The sequence below is a fragment of the Myodes glareolus genome, chromosome 3, assembly GCF_982192425.1.
Source record: "Myodes glareolus chromosome 3, mMyoGla1.1, whole genome shotgun sequence".
Classification (NCBI taxonomy): Eukaryota; Metazoa; Chordata; class Mammalia; order Rodentia; family Cricetidae; genus Myodes; species Myodes glareolus.
Window position 1 is genome coordinate 1851530 of NC_142028.1, and position 23445 is coordinate 1874974.

Below are 23445 nucleotides of genomic sequence, written 5' to 3' on the forward strand. Positions count from 1 at the left end.
CAGTTTCTTTGCTTTTTCTTCATATTCATTAAGGGATTTATTGATTTCTTCCACTTTTTTTTGTTTGTCTTTTCCTAAATTTCTTTAAGGTATTTTTTCTTACTATTTCCCCTTTAAGGACCTTAATCATCTTTATAAAGTTGTTTTTTACATCTTTTTCTTCATTTTCAGCTGTGTTGAATTGTTCAGGTCTTGCTGTCATTGAAAAGCTGGGATCTGGTGGTGCCACCATTGCTCTTTCTGTTTGTTTGTTTGTTTGTTATATTTTTACACTGGCGTTTAGCCATCTGATTTGGGATGATTATAAGTCTAGGTGTTTGTTCCTAAATTTGTCTTTGTTCATGGCTGTGCTTTCCCTTGGTTTCTATTTTCTCTCTGATCTTCAGACCGATGTGGCGTTTAGCAAGTCTTTGGTAGACGTCTGCAGTGGTGCTTCTTGCAGCCTGCAAAACGACTCGGGTTTGGGGTGTCAACATTGCCTATACAGTTCCAAATAACTTTGTGACCTTTGGGTTCTGGATACCTGCTTTGTCTCTGGGATTCCCAGTTTGACGTGTCTTCAAGTACAGCAGAAGTTTTCTGTCAAGTGTGTGGGCTGTGATATGGAACTCAGGTGAGGGGATGTATTTAGTGACTGTTGTGTAAGTTTTAAGGAATGTTAGATGACTGTGGTTAGTGTTTTACCTTGGTTCCCAAAAACCAACTTTGCATTGGTTAAATCAAAATCTTCTGCTGATACTATGGGAAAGAGTTTGGAGTCCAGGGAAGGGGGTGCTGTATGGGGATGTTGGAATGAATTTAAGAAAGGAACCTTTGGTCCCTAGATCTAACCCCTGGTAAAGCTATTGGAGACACAGGACAGAATAAAGGGAACAGGGTAGGTGTTGTAGTTTGGGGCTCTTGAGTGAACTTAAAAGAGTCTTAGCTGGCAGAGAATGGATTCTTCACTTATGTTCCTAGGACCAGCCTTGCCTCCGTTAAAACAACTGAAGGATGTATGATCTGGAATATGGAGTCTAGGGGGTGGGGTTCTTTGGTCCCTAGGTCCAGCCTGGCCTTTAGTAAAGCAGAAATTTTCTGCAGAAGTTGTTTGTCAGAATATGGAGCGGAGGGAAGGGAATATTGTTTGGGTTTTTTTTTTTTTTAATGAGCTTTGAGGGATTGCAGTAGGCGTTGACTTACCTTGGATCCCTAGGACCACAGTGGTCCCAGATAAAGCATCCAAAGAGGTTATCCAGGATATGCTTCACATCTATATAGTTTGACTGTGTTTTAGTTTTTTTAAAATTTGTTTTGTTTTTTAATGATCTATAATGGTTGAAAAGTGAAGTCTTCATGATGAGTGTTGAGTTCTACACTTATGTGATAGTAGAAGAAAAATAATTAGGATGTTGTTATGAATTATGCTGGTTTATTAAAGTTTCAGCTGTAGATTCTTCTCCAGAATTAACGACTTCACTAAACCTGAGTAGCTGTCTATGTGCCCAGTACCAGGCATAGGTTCTCTGGTGTTGAACCAATTTTAAATACAGTTCAAGAGCTTTTGGCTACTGTGAAGATATGTGTGCCACTAATGCATCCTTGGTTTTTTTCAGTTTGTTAGTTTGCTTGTTTTGTTTTGCTTTAGACATTCTGTTATTTTTCGTTCATAGAAATCTTAGATATCTAATACTGTTAGTTGTTTCTATTATTAGAAACTTGCATGGAACCTTCTGGGACCATAAAACCTACTCTTCAGTGAGAAATCATTCTGGTCAGTTTCAGCTCTGAAACTTGTGGGTCATGTGTCTAAAATGCACGGTGTTCAATAATAGAGACATTTCACTTCTAGGGGAATTGGTGAGAATAGGAATTGCCTTTAATGTACTGGGTGTCTCCTGGACAACTCTGATTAACAAAAAAAAATAAATACTTCTGGTGCTTGATGTTATAATTTTTGCTAGTTGATCTTTGACTGCTGGAAGGAACATTTCAGTGAGATGAGAAAATTTCATTTTATATGTGTGTGTGTGTGTGTGTGTGTGCGCGCGCATGCGTGTGTGTATGTATACATATATATGTACTTATACATATGTTTGCATATTACATATGTATTTTAAATAAGTAGTTAGCTACTGTGGCTCTTCTAACCTTTATTCACTCTCTCCTAAAATGATCTTTGAGGCTTAAGTGCTGGAGTTGTTTTGTAAATGTATTAGATCTTGGCTCCCCAACTGTCAAATTTGATTTGGTGCAGTTTTCTGTTATAGCATTTTTTTTCTGCTGCAAAGGTAAGTTCTTTGAAAGAGCAGAGAAATACACCTATCAGTGCATATAGGGATACATAGTCTATTATTTTTACCTAACTATTTTAAGTACACCAGAATCCATTTCTTCAACTTAAAATTTTTATTTCTGAAAAATTTACTATTCTATAATCACAGTCTCATTGTCCAAGTAAGCACTTTTAAATTAAAAATAATTCACTCTAGCCACACTATTTAAAAATGTCCTGATATGAATAGTGTGATCTAAATACATTATAAATTTAATGTCTTAATGAGCATATGAATAAATGTTATGCATCAGAAAAATAACATAGTTATCATGTTCTTCTTTATAGGGCTCACAGGGAAAAGCAAAGCCTTTGCTGATTTTTTTTTGACCTCAGTCCTTGAAACCTTGCCAAGAAACCTGTTTCAGAAACCTCCCCCTGAGAATGACCATGTTATGTGATGCTCGTGGCTTTATGTGATTCATCCTGGCATATAAAGTAGAGACAAAAGACATATATTGCACTGCTCAGATTCACAATTGCTCATGGAATAAATTTAGGTCATAAATTCCATTAAAACTTAATTTTGACAAAGACCTGAGGGAAATATCCAGAATAACCTAACTTATTCTGAATATTTGAAAAATGTGTTCACAAAAAAAAGGAAAAACTACTCAAAGGGAAGACAGAAGCTCTATGACTGACAGGTTCAAATCCTTAAAGAAATTTTCCCTTTCATTTGTGAGAAAATTTGGGAGTTGAATATTTTCAGTCAAATGTTTTTAGAAATATTTTGCCTCCAATTTTTCTATCATCTTTGCCACTCAGAGTAAGTACTTTTGAAACTGTGAAGGCCTGAAGCAATTAAATAGAGATTATTTTAAAAATATAACTATATCATTTGGCACTTACAAAAGTAACATCAGGATTGTGGTAAATAGAATTGGTGGAAGAATGATATACCAGATGTAATTCTTATTTCAATAAAATAATTTTCCTCTAAAACTGTTTTGAATTGTCAGAAAAAGTCCCCAATGTTTACGCATAGTTACTTGATTTGTTGAAGTCTATTAAAATTCTGTAAAATGTAATTAGGCTTAACTAATATTGAAAAAAAACAGGAAATTATAAATTAAAGTTGTTTTCTATGTTTGTTTGTTAAATATAATATTTCATTTATATGTACTGAAATAAGAGTGTATTTAACATTTTAGGTATCTTGCATTTTTACCATGATCCTAGACTCTACATGAGTTTGTAGTAAGTTTACATAAATTAACTTGATTTTTTACATTTTAAATGTTTGTAAAATAAGGGGATCATATTACCACGTACATGATAATGTTTCCTCTATATTAAATTCATTAAATGAAATTAATTATAATGGCACCAATTTTCTTTGAATTATAGCACATATTATTACTTATGATATAATCAAATTCCTCTTTGTACTTTACTTGGGAATCAATTTATTTACTGTCATGCATAACATTTAAGTACAAAAGTACAATGACAAAAATACAGGAGAATTTCTATGCCATCATGAAACCAATACATTATCTTTGATTTCTTATCATTTAGGGTCATTCACTATGAACACATGGAATCGGACAAATAAACCTGACTTCATCCTGTTGGGACTGACAGATTCCAAAGAGATCCAGTTAGTCCTCTCTGTGGTGTTTCTCCTGATATACATGGTCACTGTGCTGGGGAACACAGGCATGATGCTGATCATTTGTGTTGATAGTCAGCTTCACACTCCAATGTATTTCTTCCTCATCCATCTGTCATTCCTTGACCTCAGTTACTCAACTGCCATCACACCAAAAACCTTAGAGAACCTGCTGACTTCAAACAAGAGCATTTCCTTTATAGGTTGTTTCACCCAATTGTACATTTTCATCCTCTTGGCAGCTACTGAATGTCTTCTGCTTTGTTCAATGGCCTATGATCGCTACATAGCTATCTGCAAACCTTTACATTATTCTACCATTATGTCTTCACGATGCTGCCTTGCCTTGCTCACTGGATCCTACATGATTGGAACTGTGGATTCCTCTGTCACTGTGTTTGCCATAATTATACTACATTTCTGCAAGTCCAACGTCATCCATCATTTTTACTGTGACACATCTCCACTTTTATCTCTGTCCTGCAGTGACACAAATGGAGTGGAAATAATTATATTCATTTTTGCAGGTTCCACCATTCTGGGTTCCCTTATCACAATATCTGTATCCTATGTGTCCATTCTTTCTACTATTTTGAAGATCAATTCCACTTCAGGAAAGCACAAAGCCTTCTCCACCTGTGCCTCTCACCTCCTTGGAGTCACTGTCTTTTACAGTTCTCTGATCTTTACTTATTTAAAACCAAGTAAGTCCTACTCCCTGGGAAAGGATCAAGTAGCTTCTGTGTTTTACACCATTGTGATCCCCATGCTGAACCCACTCATTTATAGTCTCAGGAATAAAGAAGTGAAAGGTGCTGTTATTAGATTAGCGAAGAAGAGGCAAGGATCCAGGCAGTTAAGGTAATGTTGAGAGTAAGCAGTCATTTACATTGCTTCCATTTGCATGTCAGCTTGGTGACTGTCTTCTAACAACTACAGTTAATGTTGCTCTTTTTATTTCTATGGGTCTTTTCATACCAACATAGGAATTCCCAGGAGTGTGGTTTTAGATGTGAGTTTCCTGGGTTAATTTCATAAAAGAAATATTAAACATATGTATCATTGTCTTTAAGGAATAGTAATTTGCAACTTGAGAAAATGTGTTTGAATTTCTTATAATTAAAATTTCATATTTATAGAACACTTAGATTAATATAATGGATAGATATCTTAGCCAATGACTACAATTTCTGATATCACTCCTTGAACAATATGAAATCTCCTATTCTTCATTCTTGACAAGAAATGAAATTTAATATTCAATTTCTCTAGCAAACAAGATAAATAATAATTCAGAAATACATGTGATAAGATGATGGAAGAAATGTAATTAAGGAACTAATAAAATGTTTATTATTAATAATAAATTATATTTCTGAAATATTTTAAATGCTCAGCATCATTTCCTGAAGAATATTCATGTTTATGTTATCATTTACATTCAAATAAATTAATTCACAAGCATGTAACTACCTTGAAAAGAATACATTCAAAAGTTTTCAAATTTGTGTTTTGCATAAGAATTTGAAGTAGTTATTAAATCATAAGAAAAATTTATTATACCTTAATTCATAACATGACAATGTTGATAGTATTTTAAAATTCTCTTAAGAAAATAGAGAAAATAAATTATTGACAATCAGAAGCTATTTCTTCTCAGTCAATAATTGAGTGTTTGTCAGTGTAGTCACAAAGAAACAAAATTTTCTCTGAACTCTTTTACAATATGTTCCATTGACTTGAAAGTTTATTATTTATTCATCCCTTTACCACAACAACCATGAAAGGACTGTCTTCTCAGTGACTTGGGCAAATCAGTACTTCCAACTTATGTTGCTTTAGACAGATATAGTGCAAATCTATTAAGTTCAAAATCTGCATGCAGTACTGTTGCTTTTGAATATACCTACTAAATATTTGAACCCAATAGTATCCTTAGATTTAATTCATTTCAATACATATAATCAATATTCTTTTATGCATAAATGCATGCATGAAAAATTGTTTCAAAATAAATTCTTTACTTAAATCATAATTCATTTTATTATAATTTATCTGCATATACATGTACATATGTACTATATATGTTTCCCTGTCCTATGTATGTGTTTAAGCTCATTTGGTTGCATGTATACTTGAGGTTTTATGGGGAGGGGAAGACCAGAGGTTGATGTCAGGTGTCCTACTATCATGTTCTCCACATTAGTGTTTGAGACAGGTTTACTCATTAAAGTACTCACCTGTTGCTAGGCTGGCTGCTCAGAGCCTTCTGGGGTCTGACTGTCAGTCACTGCTACCTGGCCTTAGACTTTCAGAACTGTTTACCTGCTAGGATATTTATGTTGGTCTGGGACCTGAGCTCACATCCTTGTGCTTGTGTTACAGGAACTTATCAGTCTGTAAGCCTCTTGTTTCACATTCAAAGAAGTTGACACACTAAGACATATATTTAGCAATGAATCTCTATGTTCATGAATTATATGAACTTTACTAGACATAGAATTAAAATTTTCTTCATTTAAAATCTTTAATATATATACAATGTCCCTGTTTTCAGAAGTTATTTCAGGTACTGGCTTTATTATATATAAGTGCTATGTAAGGAGTTCATGATTTATTTACCTTCTGATGTTTGTGCTTTCTAGGATGTTTTTAATATTACAATTAGCTTCATTTTGTTATTAGAAGTAGTGATTTAAAAGCATTTGTAGTTTATGCATGTACTGGTTTTTATCATTTCTGATCCTGAGTCTGTCATATAATATTTCAGGTTTTAGGGACTTTTTTCTTATTTTCTATTTACTTAACTTGTGGTTTTACCTTTCTTTCATGTATGTTTCTATAATTACAAAACTTCTAGTGCTTGTGTTTGTCACATAGGTGAACAGTATCTGTAACATTATAGATAACACTGACACACTTTGATTCACATAGAAAATCAGAAATCACAATACAGAAGCAAAAGACCAATAAGGCAAAAAAAACAAAAATGCTCAGAGTAAACACCATTATACAAAATACATCTAAAAATATAGTTGAGTTTATTTTGTGTTTGTCATTCTTTGTTGGGCATGGGACAAGCTTGTAAGTATTGTTTGATGTCAATAGAAACTCTGTTAAAGAGTTTTAATATTTCCTTTGAAAATAGTGTTTTTGACAGTTAGAAATAGCTTCTCATTTAAGAATGTAATTTGTACCCATTTATCCTCTCAGATATGGGTTGCTCTTTGACTTAGAGATGTTTAGGCAATTCTCTTGCAGCCCCAATCAATCTCTGTGAGTTCATATGTACATCAGTTCTGTTGTATCTGGAATGCCTTGTGTTCTTGACGTCTTCCACTGGCTCTTAAAATCTTTGTTTCCATTCACATAAAGTTCTCTGAACCCTGAAGGGAGGGGATCTGTACAGGTAGCAGGAAAAAATATTTTTATTGTGCTTATATTTCTAATCCACCAATTAATATAGGAATATGTCGGGGAGACATGGGTATTCCTAAGTTTGTCAAAGAATATTCTTAGACATAAGAATATCATACCTGTTCCTTATGACAATTGTGTTCCAATTCAGTCTGTAGTAGAGGGTAAGGAAATTATAAGTTATACTGTGGGAATAAAAGGAAGTCCTATTTATATGGGTAATAGAATATAATGTCTTAAATTTGATTAATTTTAATTGACTATAGTCTACCCAGAATTCTTATAGAAAATTTCTCATGATTAATGCATTTGGATTTGAGAGACAAAAGATTAATGCCACTATGTCCATAAATTTACTATCTTGCAAATTTTGGATTGCAAACAAGGAATCTGACACATAGGCAGTAATGTATAGTTGAGAATCATGAGATACTTGTTAATATCTCACAAGGGGAAGTCATTGATTGGAGCCCTTATGACTCCACTTGAGGACTCAGAGTTGATAAGGCACTGGTTCTAGTCAAATAAAACTATGGATGCTATCTCTGAATTTATAGAATCTTTTGAGTGGCATGAAGTTGAAATGTCAAACCCTCCATTACAATTTGCTAATTCTATTCAGATTAATTGGTGGAAACTGGCAAGTGCTTTCCACACACTTAAAGCATGGAACAGAACATCAAACTTTTATAATAATGAAAAATTTTATTTGTCCTTTAATTTAGATAAAATTTAGTCCTTTGTGACTTGTATGCTATGACCTTCCTTGTTATTGAAAGACCTTTGCAATGGCTCTCTGATAATTACAGCATCATTTCTATATTCTGTGCTCTTCATACCTGTGTTGATGCTAGTTTGTCTTTAGATGTGACTTAAAATTTTATCTATTCTCAGAGCAAGATCAGCAGTCTGGATGCCTGTGAAGTCTTTGCAATCATGGCAAGACTCATCTGAGATGATGCTAGTACAGAAGTTGCTGACAGAATACAAAAAACAGCAAAACTCAGTGGATGGTGGGAATGATAACTGCTCTGGTCTAGGCAGGAATCATTGCATTAACTGCAATGCCTGTCTGAGTTGGAGCTATTCTTCATAAAGAAATTAAAATTGCTGAATTTGTTAAAGACTCACACACACATTTTCCTGATCTTTGAACTCAACACAATAAAGTAGTTAGGAAAATAGTGGTTGAGAGAACACAATTGGGAAAGGCTAAAGCAGTTTGGAGATCAGCTACAAATATTGACAACGAATGAAATTGAAATGTTATTGTAATGTTACTTTTTATTATATTGTATCTTTAAGTTTCAAAGACAGAAAATATGATGGGAAATAGTTAAAATAAACTCTTGGGTCATTTTAATTCTTCACCAATGATTTCTGATGTGCAGCAATAAATTATAAAAACATTTTCAAGGAAGCTGCCGGATGTAACAGGGATGGATATTGTAGAGTCTTGCAAATGTTGTAGCTTTATGTAATCCTATTAATCATTTTGATAAGTTCCTTGCTCCTGTGGTTTTGATAATTCTCTGCTATGATAGCTTTACTGGTTTTGGAATGTATGCTGATTTATTTGAATAAAACTGTTTGACAAATAGATAGACAAAAGGCCATACTTAGTGTACAACTATGTCTCAGACATAGTGTTTATCCCTAAAAATCTCCTTAAAACAGAAAGGGGAAAATGTAGTGATATGCAAAATGAAGCCTTTATGAATGGCTTTGAATGTAATTCATGGTAAGGTCTTTGTGTCTTGTTTGAGTGAAATGTTTCAACAAAGCCCTTGAAATATTTAAATAATCAGTAGAGACTGAGAAACTGTTTCCAGACTGCTTAGCCTTGCAGAGATATTGCCTTACTGGAGACACACTGAGAGTACAGAAGATTCTCATTAGGACTCATTTTTTAATTAATTGTTTCCTTCAAAAAACTGTCTTTTCTCATTTTACATCCCAATCCCAGTTCACACTCCCTTCCCTCCTCCAGTTCCTACCACCATACCCTTCAAAGGCCCCCATCCAGTTCTCAAAGATGGTAGGGCTTCCAATGGGAATTCACCAAAGTCTAGCACATTGCTTTGATGCAGGACCAAGGCCCTCCCCACAATATATCGTTGAGAAAGGCATCCCTCCAAAGAAAATGGGTTCCAAAAAGTCAGTACAAGCTATAGGAATAAATTCTGGTCTCAATGTCAGTAACCCCACAATATTTCCCAGCCGTACAGCTATCACCCACAATAAGAGGGTCCTGTTTGTTCCTATGCTGGTTTCCCCGAGTTCGGCTGGAATAAGTGAGCTTCCATTAGCTTAGATAAGCTGTTTCAGAAGGTATCACCATCACCGTCTTGACCCCTTTTCTCATATTAATGCTACTTCCTATCTTCTATTGGATTTTGGGAACTCAGTCAGTGTTCCACTGTGGATCTCTGCACCTGCTTCCCATCAGGTGATGGATGAAGGTTCTCTGATGACATTTAAGATAGTCATCAATCGGACTACAGTACAAGGTCAGTTCAGGCAGTCTCTCCACAAGTGCTTAGAGTCATCCTTCTGGATTCCTGAAATTTTTCGAGAGCCAGGTTTCTTGCTAGCCTCATAATGGTTCCCTCAATCAAGATATCTCTTTCCTTGCTCTCTACCTCTGTCCTTTCCCCATCTTGACCATCCTGTTCCCTTACATTCTCCTCCATTCTGCTCTTCTTCCCTCCTCCTCCTCTTCTGCCCTAACATCTCTCTCCACCCATCTGCTTCCAAATTTTCTCAGAAAGTCTTGCCTATTTTTTTTCAGGGAGATCAATGTATGTTTCTTCTAGGGTTCCCCTAGTTGCCTAACTTTACTGGGAATCATGGACATAGGTTCGTTATCTTTTGCTTTACATTTAATATTCACTTATGAGTGAGTATATACTCTGATAGTCATTCTGGGTCTATGTTACCTCACTCAGAATGTTTTTTTTTCCTAGTTCCATCCATTTGCATGCAAATTTCAAATCGTCATTTTTTTTACCGCTGAGTAGTACTCCACTGTGTAAATGTACCACATTTTCATTATGCATCCTTAAGCTGAGTGACATCTAGGTTGTTTCCAGGTTCTAGCTATAACAAATATCAGTGCTATGAACATAGCTGAGCTCATGTCCTTATGGTATGATTGCGCATCCTTTGGGTATATATCAAAGAGCGATATTGCTGGGTCTTGAGGTAGGTTGATTCCCAATGTTTTGAGAAATATACAATGGAAAAAGAACGCACCTTCGAGAAATGGTGCTGGAATAACTGGATGTCAACGTATAGAATGAAAATAGATCCATATCTATCCCCATGCTCAAAACTCAAGTCCAAATAGATCAAAAGCCTCAATTTAAATCCTCTCACACTGAAAGTCATAGAAGAGGGAGTGGAAAGTAGCCTTGAATGCATAGGCACAGGATATCACTTCCTAAATATACTAACATTAGCTCTGACACTGGGAGTCCCAATAAATAAATGGGGTCTCCTGAAACTGAGAAGCTTCTGTAAAACAAAGGACACAGTCAATAATACAAAAAGGCAGCCAACTGAATGGGAAAAGATCTTTACAAACCCCCCACAGACAGAGTGCTGATCTCCAAAATATATAAAGAACTCAATTAACTAGACATCAAAATTCCAAATAATCTAATTAAAAAATGGGTACAGGTCTAAACAGAGAATTCTCAACAAAGGAATCCTAAATGACCAAAAGACACTTAAAGAAATGTTCAACATCCTTAGTCATCAGGGAAATGCAAATCAAAATGACTTCAGTCCTGGTGAGGGTACACTTGTTAGCCACTTTGCTTATCAGTATCACGGTGTCTAGGAGTCAGTCTTATTGCTCTGTTCCTCAGAGCAAAAATACTTCGTGTTCTCCTTTGTCGCTAGTCTTATCAAGTGTCAAGATCTCTCCCACTCAAGCAGAACCATGGAAAGGTTCCACCTTATAGAGTAGCCCTTAAGTCCAATCAGACAGTGGATGGTACTGCCGTCAACTTTTATGCCACTATTTCACTGTGAGTCATCATTGCAGAAAGAAGGGTTTGCAGCTCAGTTGTTGTCTATCATTCTCTTCTGGTAAAATGCAGAGGACAGCCAAGTACCATAAACACTAGCTAGTAGGTGTGACATCTCTAGGTATGTACTAACTTGAGTTCTTTTTTTCAGTTTGTTCCATGGGTGCTCTGCACAGCAATAGGGCCTTACTGTCCATTTGTAGAGAGCAATCAATAGCCTTGGCAGCTGCTGAGTTACTTGGGAGTTTCCATGTAAACCCTTAGGCCAAAAACTTAATTAGACATAACTCATTCTTTTACTCAAAGTATTACTTGTTAGTGAGTGATATTTAATTTTGGATTTCCCTCTTCTGTTATTTGAAGATTCCGATCATATGTGTGTGTGTGTGTGTGTGTGTATATATATATATATATATATATGTATGTATGTATGTATGTATATATGTATGTATATATATATGTTAGGTAGCTTCTACCCTAAAAGATTTTTATATGGCTCCTCAAATCTTCTGGAAGTTAAATATCTCTCCCTGCATTCTCTGATTTATTCCCTCTTCTCTCATCCTTTCTGTTTATTCATCTGATTCCAAACCCCCATCCCTGTCCACCTATAACTAGATATTCTTTTTCCCTTTCTTCAGTTAAGTATGTTGTTATTACTATTAGAGTTTCAAGGCCTTCTTTTTTCTAAGGATTTCACCTTTGTTGTTAATCTTTTTAATATAACATTTACCTTTATTTCTTTTGGTAATCTGACTAAGGGATTTTCAGCCTTGTTCCAATAGCTACTGAGAAAAATAAGTGGCCTTTGGTGATCTGGTAGAGTGTTGTATATATCTGTTAGGTTCATTTAAATATAATTTTAATGTATTGACTAGGACAAACAAAAAACCAAATAGCAAGACTTGAAGATTATTAACACCACCAGTTAGTTTCTAAAATATTAATGTAAACAAAAGCAAAAAATAAAAATAAAAGAGATAACTGTTATTTTTGAAAACTGATTGAATTTGTGCTCTTTGTGGATCTGCTAATTTTCAAAACATATACTTAATTGTGAATAAGATGATTCTTATTCTTTATGTTCATCTTTTTTCCTTAATAATGGCTATTCTTGTTTATATAAAACAATAATAAAGCCATAAGAAAGTCCTTGACTGAAACATTCCCCATAAAACTTTAAAGGCAACTATATTTTGATACTCTATCAAGGAATGCTAAACAAAATAACTCTGGCATACTACCAACACTTGAGTTTAGTAAATAAGAATATTAATACTATTTCTGAAGTAGGAAAGTCCTTTATTCCATAATACTCATGTCAAACTGTCATGACATGAAAAATGGTGGTATGACTTTAAGTATATAACTTTTTAAAAAAATTGATTAATTTTTTATGTATGCTGTGTTTTTCCTACACATATCGCTGTAGGCCAGAAGAGGGCAGCAGATCTTAGTACTGATGGTTGGGAGGCCCCATGTAGCTGCTGGCAATTATACTCAGGATCTGGAAGAGCAGTCAGCCCTCTTATACTCTGAACAATCTCTCCAGCCCAAGTACATTACTTTTTATGAAATGAATGCTTGTTTCAGTGAAGGTGTGTTCTGTGACTTTAAACATTAGGTGATGTTAAGAAGGGAAAATGATAAAAAAGAATGATAAATTGAGGCAGAGATTGTGATGGTCAAGTGAAGAAAGAGCTTAGAGAGTTATATTTATTTAACATTATATTATCCATGAATCTTTCATTATTCAACAGTGTAATTTCTAGTCTTTCATAAAATAAATGAACTAAGAATAAATCCATATGAAACTAAGGTAAACATGCTGCTACAATTAAACCCTTGGTGGCTGACAATTTTAACTGAAGAAACCAGGAGGCAGAGGTGGGCAGATCTCTGTGAGTTTGAGGCTAGCCTCATCCACAAAGAAATACCCACAGTTGCCGGAAATATGTAGAGGATTAAGTTGAACATTTCTTAAAAATGGGATTAGATTAATTTGTTCTGAATATGTTAGGAGATAGCAATTGCATTAAAACTATGAAAGAAGGGAACTTTCATATTCAATTTAGAGTGTGTAAAGAGCGATTATTATAACACATATGATTAATTCCAAAGAATAGACTCCTGGTGATATGAATGTTGCAGAAAAATCAAACAAATGAATGACAAAAACATTTGTATCAATAGTGCTTTAATATTCCTGAGTTTTAATTTGTCCATAGGTATGTAAGTGATGGTATTCTTTCCTATCTTTGACAATCAGAAATAGAGAGACTATTAACATGTTAGCTCTAACATTTTGGAACATATAGACTCTTAACAAAATTTCAGGAGATTTCTTTCTCTGTAAAATATAGACATAAAATAGGTGATATTTTTAGGGTCTTTTAAATATGAATTTTATTGATGAATGAATTTCTGTGCAAAATTTGTTTCATTGCATTTTTTACATCTTTGTTTCTCAGACTGTAGATGATAGGATTCAACATTGGAATCACAATAGTGTAAAATTGGACACTATTATGTCATGTTCCAAAGCATAGTTGGAACTGGGTCTCACAAACATGAAAAGAATTGTCCCATGATAAATGGACATTCCTGTGAAGTGAGATCCACAGGTCGAGATGATTTTTCTCCTCCCTTTAGTAGAACGCATCTTAAGAATTGCAAAGAGTATGAAACTATAAGATACCAGGACAATCAGAATGGTAATGATCTCAATGAAACCCACACAATAGAAGAGCAGAAGCTGGTTTATATGTGTGTTAGAACACGAAATAGCAAGCAATGGAGGAATATCACAGAAGACATGTCTAACTACATTGCATGCACAGAAAGAAAGGCTAAAAGTAGCTACTGTGTGTGTAGTAGCATGAATAATTCCACCTGCATAGGAAGCTAAGATGAGAGGTAAGTAAACTCTAGGTGATATGCTCACTGCATAAAGAAGTGGGTTGTAGATAGCAACACAACAGTCACAAGCCATTGCTGCCAACAGGAAGCAATCTGTGGTTCCAAAAGTAACAAAGAGAAACATCTCTGTCACACACCCAGTAAATGAAATGGATTTTCTTTATAAAGAGAATTGACGAAAATCTTCGGTGTGACAACTGTGGAATAACAGGCATCTAGAAAAGATAAAACACTTAAAAAATAGTACATGGAATTGTGGAGCCTGGAATCTCCAATGACTAGCAAAACAAATCCCAGGTTGCCTATAAAAGTAGAAAGGTAGATGGTAAGAAACAAGAGAAATAAGACTTCCAGGTCAGCATCATTTGTGAAGCTTGACAGTATGAACATGGTTATGTCTGTACCATTCTTCATGGGAATGTTTTGGACAACATACCCTAGTGCACTTCCTGACATTTCTGACTGCCACGGTTTAGAAAGTCATTGCCTTTTGAAAATTGTGTCCACCTGTCACATCCATGGACTCATGTTTAAGAAATTTATAACAAGGTTTTTCTCTTTTGTGGCAGCACCAGACATAAAGAAGTTGAGAGCAAGTAGATCCATTACTCTGTTAAAAATAAAATGAAAAATTATTGTCATATTTTGCTGTGCTTTTTATATTCTTTTTTCAAATTTATTTATTTATTTGTTTATAAAAATTTCCACTTCCTCCTCTCCTCCCCATACCCTCCCATTCCCTCCACTCTCTCTTCCCCCCCAACTCCCTCTCCTCCTCCCTCTCCAGTCCTAAGTGCAGTCAGGGTTTCCTGCCCGGTGGGAAGTTCAAGCTCCCCCCCCCTCTCCCTCCAGGTCTAGGAAGGTGAGCATCCTACCAGACTAGGATCCCAAACAGCCAGTAAATGCAGACAAAACAAGACCCAGTTCCATTGTCAATGGCTTCTCAGTCAGCCCCCATGTCAGCCACATTCAGAGACTCCAGTTTGATCATATGCTCGTTCAGTCCCAGTCCAGCTGGCCTTGGTGAGCTCTCATTAGATTTGTCCCCTTGTATCAGAGGGTGAACGCACCCCTCGCGGTCCTGATTTCCTTTTTCATGGTCTCCCTCCTTCTACTCCTCATTTGGACCTTGGGGGCTCAGTCCAGTGCTCCAATGTGGGTCTCCGTCTCTATCTCCATCTATCGTCAGATGAAGGTTCCCTCTGGTCCTGCCTTTCTTGCTCACGTTCTCCCTCCTTCTGCTTCTCATTTGGACCTAGGGAGTTAAGTCCAGTGTTCCAATATGTGTCTCTGTCTCTATCTCCATCCATCGCCAGATGAAGGTTCTATGGTGATATGCAAAATATTCATCAGTATGGCCAAGGGTAATGATCCAATTTAATTTTGAAAATGTCTTCTTTTCTCTATTAATTTTCTTACCAATTTTTATACTACATTATATTCATAATTATAAACCTCAGGATACTTCCTAAGTTCTACAAAGGTTCAATGTAATAGTTTCCCTCAATGTTTGCTTATGTAATTAGCCATATACAGATGAAATCATTTGAATTTAAATGAGGAAAACTGTGTGGGTATCAATTAATGGAACATGACATGAATTTGTCTTACATTTCAAACTCAGGTTTGCCTTATTTATTTTAACATTTCCTCATTTCTTTAATTCACAATTTACTATTATGAGCATAATAGTTTATCTAGGCATACATGAGTATGTTTTGAAAATGAAAAACACAACTAGAGGCAACAACAAAAAATTTGAAATGTATTTTAGTTCTTTACTTTTATTTATTGAAATAAATATTACCACAAACCCATTTTTGAGTTTTAGGCTTTTTTATTTTTAAAACTATTATTTTTTTACGTTATTTACAAAGTTATAATACGAGAGATCTCAATGTATTTGGCCATGCTGTGCACATATGAAAACAAATGTATCTTTGGAAAAGATATGGTGGCTCATGCCTCTAATCCTAGTAGAAGCTAGGATTGTACTCCATAAGTTTATGTAAACCTGGTTTGCATTATCATCTTCATACCAGCCAGGGACAAAATGTGACTGTGTCTCCAAATGTTTAAAGAAAAGATGTACCTTTGTATTTATTTGAGATAAATAAGCTTCCATGATTGAAATCCAAATTTCAAATTTAATATAAATGGCAGCAAGTGTTCAGTATGAGGACATTGTGAAGTAACCTGCTTTCTGAATGTCTTGCTTTCTGAAGGGAACTAGCTCACATTAGCATATGCTCTGACATGTCTTACCTTTCTCCCCCATTCTCTCTGCCTTGCTAAATGCTACTAGATTATATTCTAAAGAATATAATATAAAGAATATAATATAATATAATAATAACTAGCTCCCAAGGTCTATTCCCTATTTGGTCACTTCCTCTTCTTGAGGCTGACTACTAAGTTTCAGTTTTCAAAGTATTAATAATGTTCAGCAATCAAGGTATCTGTCAGAGACTAACTTCAACAAGGATACCACTTACCAGGGTAGGGGTGTGGGGGTCGCCGTTCCATGCCACCCACCTCCCACGAGTTCCATATTGCCCTAGGGGTTAAAACACAAGACGCACACACAGATACAGAGTTCGAGTCATCCTCAAGAAGAGAATTCCCAATTTATTCAACTTAATCCAGGGTTAAATACTTTTAGCCTCAGTAAAGAAAAACTTCTCCCACCCAGAGAGGGCTGGGGAAACTGGCGTCTGTGAGAGCTCCTTCTCAGGCAGGTGGTCAAGGGTGCAAGGCAGTGCCAGACAGGGTAGATGGGCCTTGGCACCTGAGCTTCTTTCAGGCAGGTTGAGAAATTACCATTTTAAAGTAATATAGACCCCTCAGGCTATTGTACCAGGCTGTAGCAGAAGCAAGCACAGAACTTAGCAGGAAGCTTAGCTGGTTAGCGTAAACATTACTTGCATCCTGTGTTTTGGCCTCAAGGAACAGGGAGAACAGGGCCTCACATAGGGGCATGGAAATTAGAATAATAAGTAAAGAGAATGAAGACATGAGTGATAATAATAAACAGAAGCATGGGGTAGTATCTGGAGGGAGATCCAGTGAATACTGAAATCTTCACATTTAATTTCTGTTAGCTTAAATACCCTGACCACCAAAATTCAGAGCAATATTAAAAACTGCATTAACATGATACAAGGAAATGAACAGGATAGTTGAAGGATTGCTGGTTACAATCTTAGTTAAATATTCTGTTAGAACAAGACACATAACACTAACATCCTAGACTAAAATATTCTGTAGGCAAATCACTCCCTGTAACACGAAGGGGCCTGCTTGTTGGGGTTTTTGTCCCGTCCAGCTCCCCAGTTATTTAGTCCCAGAGAAAAATCACACACAGATCTCTTTAAGTTATAATGCTGATTGGCCCATTAGATCAGGCTTCTTACTGGCTAACTCTCACATCTTGATTAACCCATTTTTTCTGATCTATTTTAGCCATGTGGCTCAGTACCTTTTTCAGTGGGGCAGCTCACATCCTGCTGCATCGGTGATCTGGGCAGGAGTGGGAGGAATCAGCTTCCTCCTCCCCAGAATTCTCCTGATCTCCTTGCATCATTTCCACTTCCTGTCTGGTTTTCCCGCCTATACCTCCTGCCTGGCCAATCAGCGTTTATTTAAAAACATGATTGACAGAATACAGACAATTCTCCCGCACCACTTTCCCCTCTTTTTTTAAAAAAAAAATCAAAGGAAAATATCCATTTTTGGGAATGTGGGCGTAGTATTCCAGGCTACTTCCAGCTGGTTGGGGGCTCTGATAATCTTATGGGGACCTAAAGGAGATTTAGAGTTATGATCAAGTCCTGACTGAAGTATCCTGTGAGTCTTAATCATCACAGGCAGCAGTCTTGAATCTGTTCTGGATGTAGAACTCAGACATCTGGGTCATCTGTTCGTACCAGAAATTTTTCAGGTGGTCTCCCTTGATCAAAAATGATTTTTCTTAACTCTGAATAAATCCAGAGCCTCTCATTTTCTGTGGAAAAAAAAAGCAAAATCTCTTCTCCAAAGTAACATACCTTTTGACTTCAATTCTGAAGCCAAGGTATTTTCAAAATACCTATCTTGGATTAATTCTGCAGCACTTATAAACAAATATCTTTTAGCAGCTGTTGCTCCTTCCTCAGCATTCAAACAATTTAAAGAGAGCATAATAGCATACAGTATCAAGATTCCCTGTGTATTTTCCATCTTTCCGTGGCTTTATTTTAACCTCTATTTCTTTTATTTTTACTGTTAACTTTTGGCTTTTTGAGACAGGTTCTCTGCTTATCTTTGTCCTGGTACTCCCTCTGTAGACCAGGCTATCTTTGACCTCCCAGAGATTCGTCTGTCTCTGCCTCCCAGGCTACTCGTTCTTTCTTTTTTTTTTACTCTGAGAACTTTAACCTTTAGCCTGTATATATTTTTAACACAATGTAAACCATTTAGAGGTTTTCTTACTCTTTGAATCTCTCTTTACTGTATATCTCTCTTTTTCTGACCACATGGGTCTTTAATTTGCTAAGGAATATGGAGAAAACAACAGTCAAAAGCTCTTAAGGCAATTCAAGGTCCTTGCCAGAAAGCAAGCTGCAACATTGTATCCATAGTCTGACTGCCTGCTTGAAAGAGTCAGAGTTTTCCCTGGCAGGGCAGCCCCGAAAGCTGGCATTTTAAAAACAGCGTGGGTTTCTTCCTGCCATGGCTGAAAACTGAAATGCTTTACTCTAATCTTTCCCAAGCGTTGCCAGGCTTTCTGTGGATTCAGTTATCCACAATGGGCGCCATTCTGTAACATGAGAAGGCCGGCTTGTTGGGGTTTTTGTCCTGCCCTGTTCCCCCAGCTGTTTAGCCCCAAAGTAAAATCACACAAGAGATCTCTATAAGTTATAATGCTGATTGGCCCATTAGGTCAGGCTTCTTACTGGCTAACTCTCACATCTTGATTAACCCATTTTTCTGATCTATGTTAGCCATATGGCTCAATACCTTTTTAAGTGGGGCAGCTCACATCCTGCTGCTTCGGTGCTCTGGGCACGAGTAGGAGGAATCAACTTCCTCCTCCCCAGAATTCTCCTGCTCTTCTTGCATCATTTCCACTTCCTGTCTGGTTTTCCCGCCTACACCTCCTGCCTGGCCAATCAGCGTTTATTTAAAAATATGATTGACAGAATACAGACAATTCTTCCGCACCAACTCCCTGGGAAGAGTACATTGTTTTCTCCTGAGGGAGTGAGAAATTAGTTGGATCCTTAGGCTTTTGCTTGAGGTAGAAACAGACCTACTTCTCAATACCAGAAACACCAGGTCTGCATATTAGCCACACCTGTTGACAAGACCCTTGAGCAAGGAAAACTCTCTGTTCTAAATCAAGAAGGATCCTTTGTTTGAGGTAGAAACAGACCTTGAAGGAACAGAAGGGGAACAAAAGTAATTTCCAACTCCACAAACTTTAATTAAGGTAGAATGGACCTATATATAAAAAGACCCTTTTGGCAATTGTAATTCAACACCTTATTGTAAGGCAGGATTTCATGGTTTACCTTTTTAAACCATTTGCCTATGGACCACGTCTGTCTCCCCTCTATCCAGAGGCAGTCCTTTGCATCTTTCTGACCCCTCTTCCCAGAAAAGAATCCCTGCCCTCTTTCGTTTTTCCTTCTCCTTCTCCCTGCTTCTTTATCCTTTGTCTCCTATGTTTGTCACTTATTGCTGCCCTCTGTCTCTCTTGAGAAGAAATGTCCTCTTTATTCTGAGAACATGGCCATGGGGGTCATAGGCCAATACTCTTTCACTTATGTTTAATGAACGAGCCCGGGTTCCAATTTCTAAAATTAGAAAAACAAATCATCATGGATCTTTCTTTCTTTGAAGCATTTCAGACAGATCAACTTGCTTCAGTTTATAAATAACCTTCTCACAGGAGGCATGGACCATTTGTGACCAACTGATTATATTCAATAAGAGACACATGGTGATTTTTGTATTGAAAACTCCATCTGTCAGCAGTGCACAGTTGAAAGCTATTCTTAAAAAAAAGGAAACCATTTGTTTTTTGTATTCCAAGAAAAGTATCAGATCTGTGATAGAGATATTTTTAGAGTCAATATTGGAGGTAGGGTTAAAAAATATTTACTGCGTGATTACACATAATTTCAGAAGGCTAAAATAAAATAAAAGCATCCAGGTTTTGTGTAATGACAAACAATGCATTTTTCATAAACATACACAAATCTAAAGTCTCTTATTTAGATTATATTAATGGAAATTATATAGACATGAATTAATAGGTACAAATAAATGAAAAACTAATGTGTTTATCATAAATATACGAATCAGCTCAGTTATGTTCATTGTCTTTTTTTACATTTCTCTTACTTAAAGTATCCTTGACATACATGTGCAAATGATTTCTGCCCAGTATCAGGAATACCATTTGAGGTAAGCATGTCAAACTCTACAACGTGACCTGAGACAGCTGACAATTCAGACTCTGTAGGAAACTCATCTGCAATAGCTGAATCACACACTTGCAGAAGAAAAATCAGCTACATCCCAAGTTTTACCTTCACATCTCTGACAAAGCTGAGAAAGGATCATTGTAAGGAATTAGGAACAGTATATTTTGAATAAAGCTTCCATATTAATATCTCAGATTTATTACTTATTTACAGGGTGATCTGGGAAAACATGATTCTTTTGTATCAAAGTATAAATAAGATTGAATAAAATTACTGCCGCCATTATACATTGTTCCATTTTATGAGCAAAATTTTGTGGAATGTTTATGATATTTACTGACTGTAATATAAAGCCTGAATAAGCATAAAAATAAATTAAATTTTATTCAAATCTAAATAAATAAGGAATTTAAGATCATAGTATTCATCTATTAATGAGTCACACCAAGTTAATGATAAATATTTACATGTTATATATATACTAATATATATGTATATATATATTGACAGCATATCTTAAAATTAAGTCCCATGAGATTATAATCCTGAGTAGTAGTCACATAAGTTTTACTGATCTTACTCATATACTGTGTAGTCACATCTACTTGCAATTGGGTAATAGTGGTATTTAGTTAAATTTCCACTACAGTTTGGATACAAAACGTCCTTCATTATCAGATCAATTTGCATCAGTCATTTGATCATAGGTTCACTTATAAATTTTTCACTTTATCAGACTCTTGGTTCTAAAACAAAGATAGTTTGAAACTTGCCAATATACTTTGTTTTGCATTAAATTCCACAGAAACCATTGTCCAATTTTTATTAGTTATCTGGTAAGAGTCCCTATAGTCAAAATTAAATGTATTATTTAGATAGTTTATCACACATGTTCACAACACAAACATTTATACATTCTGTATAATATTGAAATTTTTTTGATGGATTATAATTACACCTATTCAATACCTTTGAAAGGAATTGCAAAGGTTAAAATATAGATCCGATAATTTTAACAAGTCATGGACAATATTGAAGAAAGCTATAAAAATCAATCCCTCAGCTCTCTCAGAACACATACATTATTCCAGCAGCATCAGAAATACAGAGCTAACAGAAAGAAAACAGTGACTTCAGTTTATTATTATAATACTAATAGAAGTGATAAATGCGTGTGCCTGTGTGTGATATGTTGTCAATATGTATAATAAATGATTCAATATACTTTTCTTGAACGTAGAATTGAGACTTAGCTAGACCATGTCAGAGTTAGCAAAGCCAGGATTCAAACTCAAACATCCCTCTTCCCATACCTTGATATTTCCAGGGAATTTGTGAACTTACTATGTAAATACTCAAAAATCCTTGCTTCCTAGAATTAACACAGAATCATGTTATTACATATCTGATTTACTTTATGAAGTAGCTAAGTTTATGTAAGAAATTTCAATATAAAGACTGAATGCTTCGATATGGAATACTTAACATTTAGAAATAATTATAAATTTTGTTTAAATTGTTTAATAACAATAACATCCCCAGAAAGCATAAACCAACTTTTGGTTTAAGATCATTAAATTTTTTATGTATTTTTCCTATTTTGTATTATCCCCCTCATTTTTAATTCTCTTAATTTCACTTTTCTTGTGTAAATAAAACGGGATTTTCAATCAATGATTTTTTTACCAAAGTAAGACACCATAAGTTTCCTAGGAGACATATGCTTCAATTACTATATACATTTTCTTACATAGACTCTTATCAAATTATCGGTTAAAGTTACTTATAAGTTCTTCTTTGCAAAACACCATCTTTCCTGTTATTACAGTGCCAAATGATCATACTGAAAATGTAAATAAAGTATCACATGGATTGAACTTGTTATATTTAGGAACATACGTACATCTATATACATATATGTATTGAATAAAATGAGTAAAAAAAATAGGTCATGAATTTGAAGGGGACAGGGATGGGTATATGGTAAGGAATGGAGGGAAGAAAGGGAGAGAGAAATATTGCAATTATGATCTCAAAAATGAAATTTTAAATTTTTACCAAATTTTAAAAATAAAAGAAAAATTTCATGTTAAAGCCTGTAGTATAATTTCAAATTCAAGAATACAGTTTCTGAACAAATTGTATATGATAGATTCTCCTCTTACTTTGGAAATGATTGTCTCAGTCACACATGGAAACCAGTGAATATTCTTCTTCTTACACAAGGCCTTTGAAATATTCTTGAAGTATACAGGATGCCCAGGGGAGAGAACACATTGATTCTCTCAGGATAGATAGAAAAGTACCCAGGTGATTTAGTTTTCCCATAATAATCAAGTGAATAATTTGCAAGTGAATATGATATAAAATGATTGGCATCAAATAATCTCTCCATGAAAGTAGAATTTACACAGTGTCATAAAATAATTATAACAGAAGAGAGTTGCAACTTCAATACTAATGTACTTAGAAAATTGTGTTCAGAGAGTTTATCTGAAATTTAGTTTATTTTCCTTGAAAATACAACCTATATCTCCCAATATTCTATAAAATTATACATTAAAGTCATATGAAACCACTGCAATGTAAAATTAAATATGCTTTCCAAACTAAGCTTGCTTGAAACTAATTATGCTGCAACTCCAGGTGTTGTGCAAGACAGATTTAAGCATAATG

General features: G+C 35.3%; 1 protein-coding gene and 1 pseudogene across 1 annotated transcript; one reads left to right on the forward strand and one right to left on the reverse strand.

The window, feature by feature from the left end:
* The first annotated feature begins 3846 nt into the window (after window positions 1–3846).
* Window positions 3847–4794, forward strand: LOC148122491 (olfactory receptor 8H3-like). The gene has a single exon (XM_087903834.1). The coding sequence runs from the start codon at window positions 3847–3849 to the stop codon at window positions 4792–4794; it is 948 nt and encodes a 315-aa protein (XP_087759960.1).
* An 8887-nt stretch (window positions 4795–13681) lies between these two features.
* Window positions 13682–14900, reverse strand: LOC148122492 (olfactory receptor 5T9-like; annotated as a pseudogene).
* Between the last annotated feature and the right edge of the window lie 8545 nt (window positions 14901–23445).

What these genes read in the sequence shown, in the direction of transcription:
- LOC148122491 (XM_087903834.1), top strand. Translation starts at nt 3,847, where the DNA reads ATGAACACATGGAATCGGACAAATAAACCTGACTTCATCCTGTTGGGA.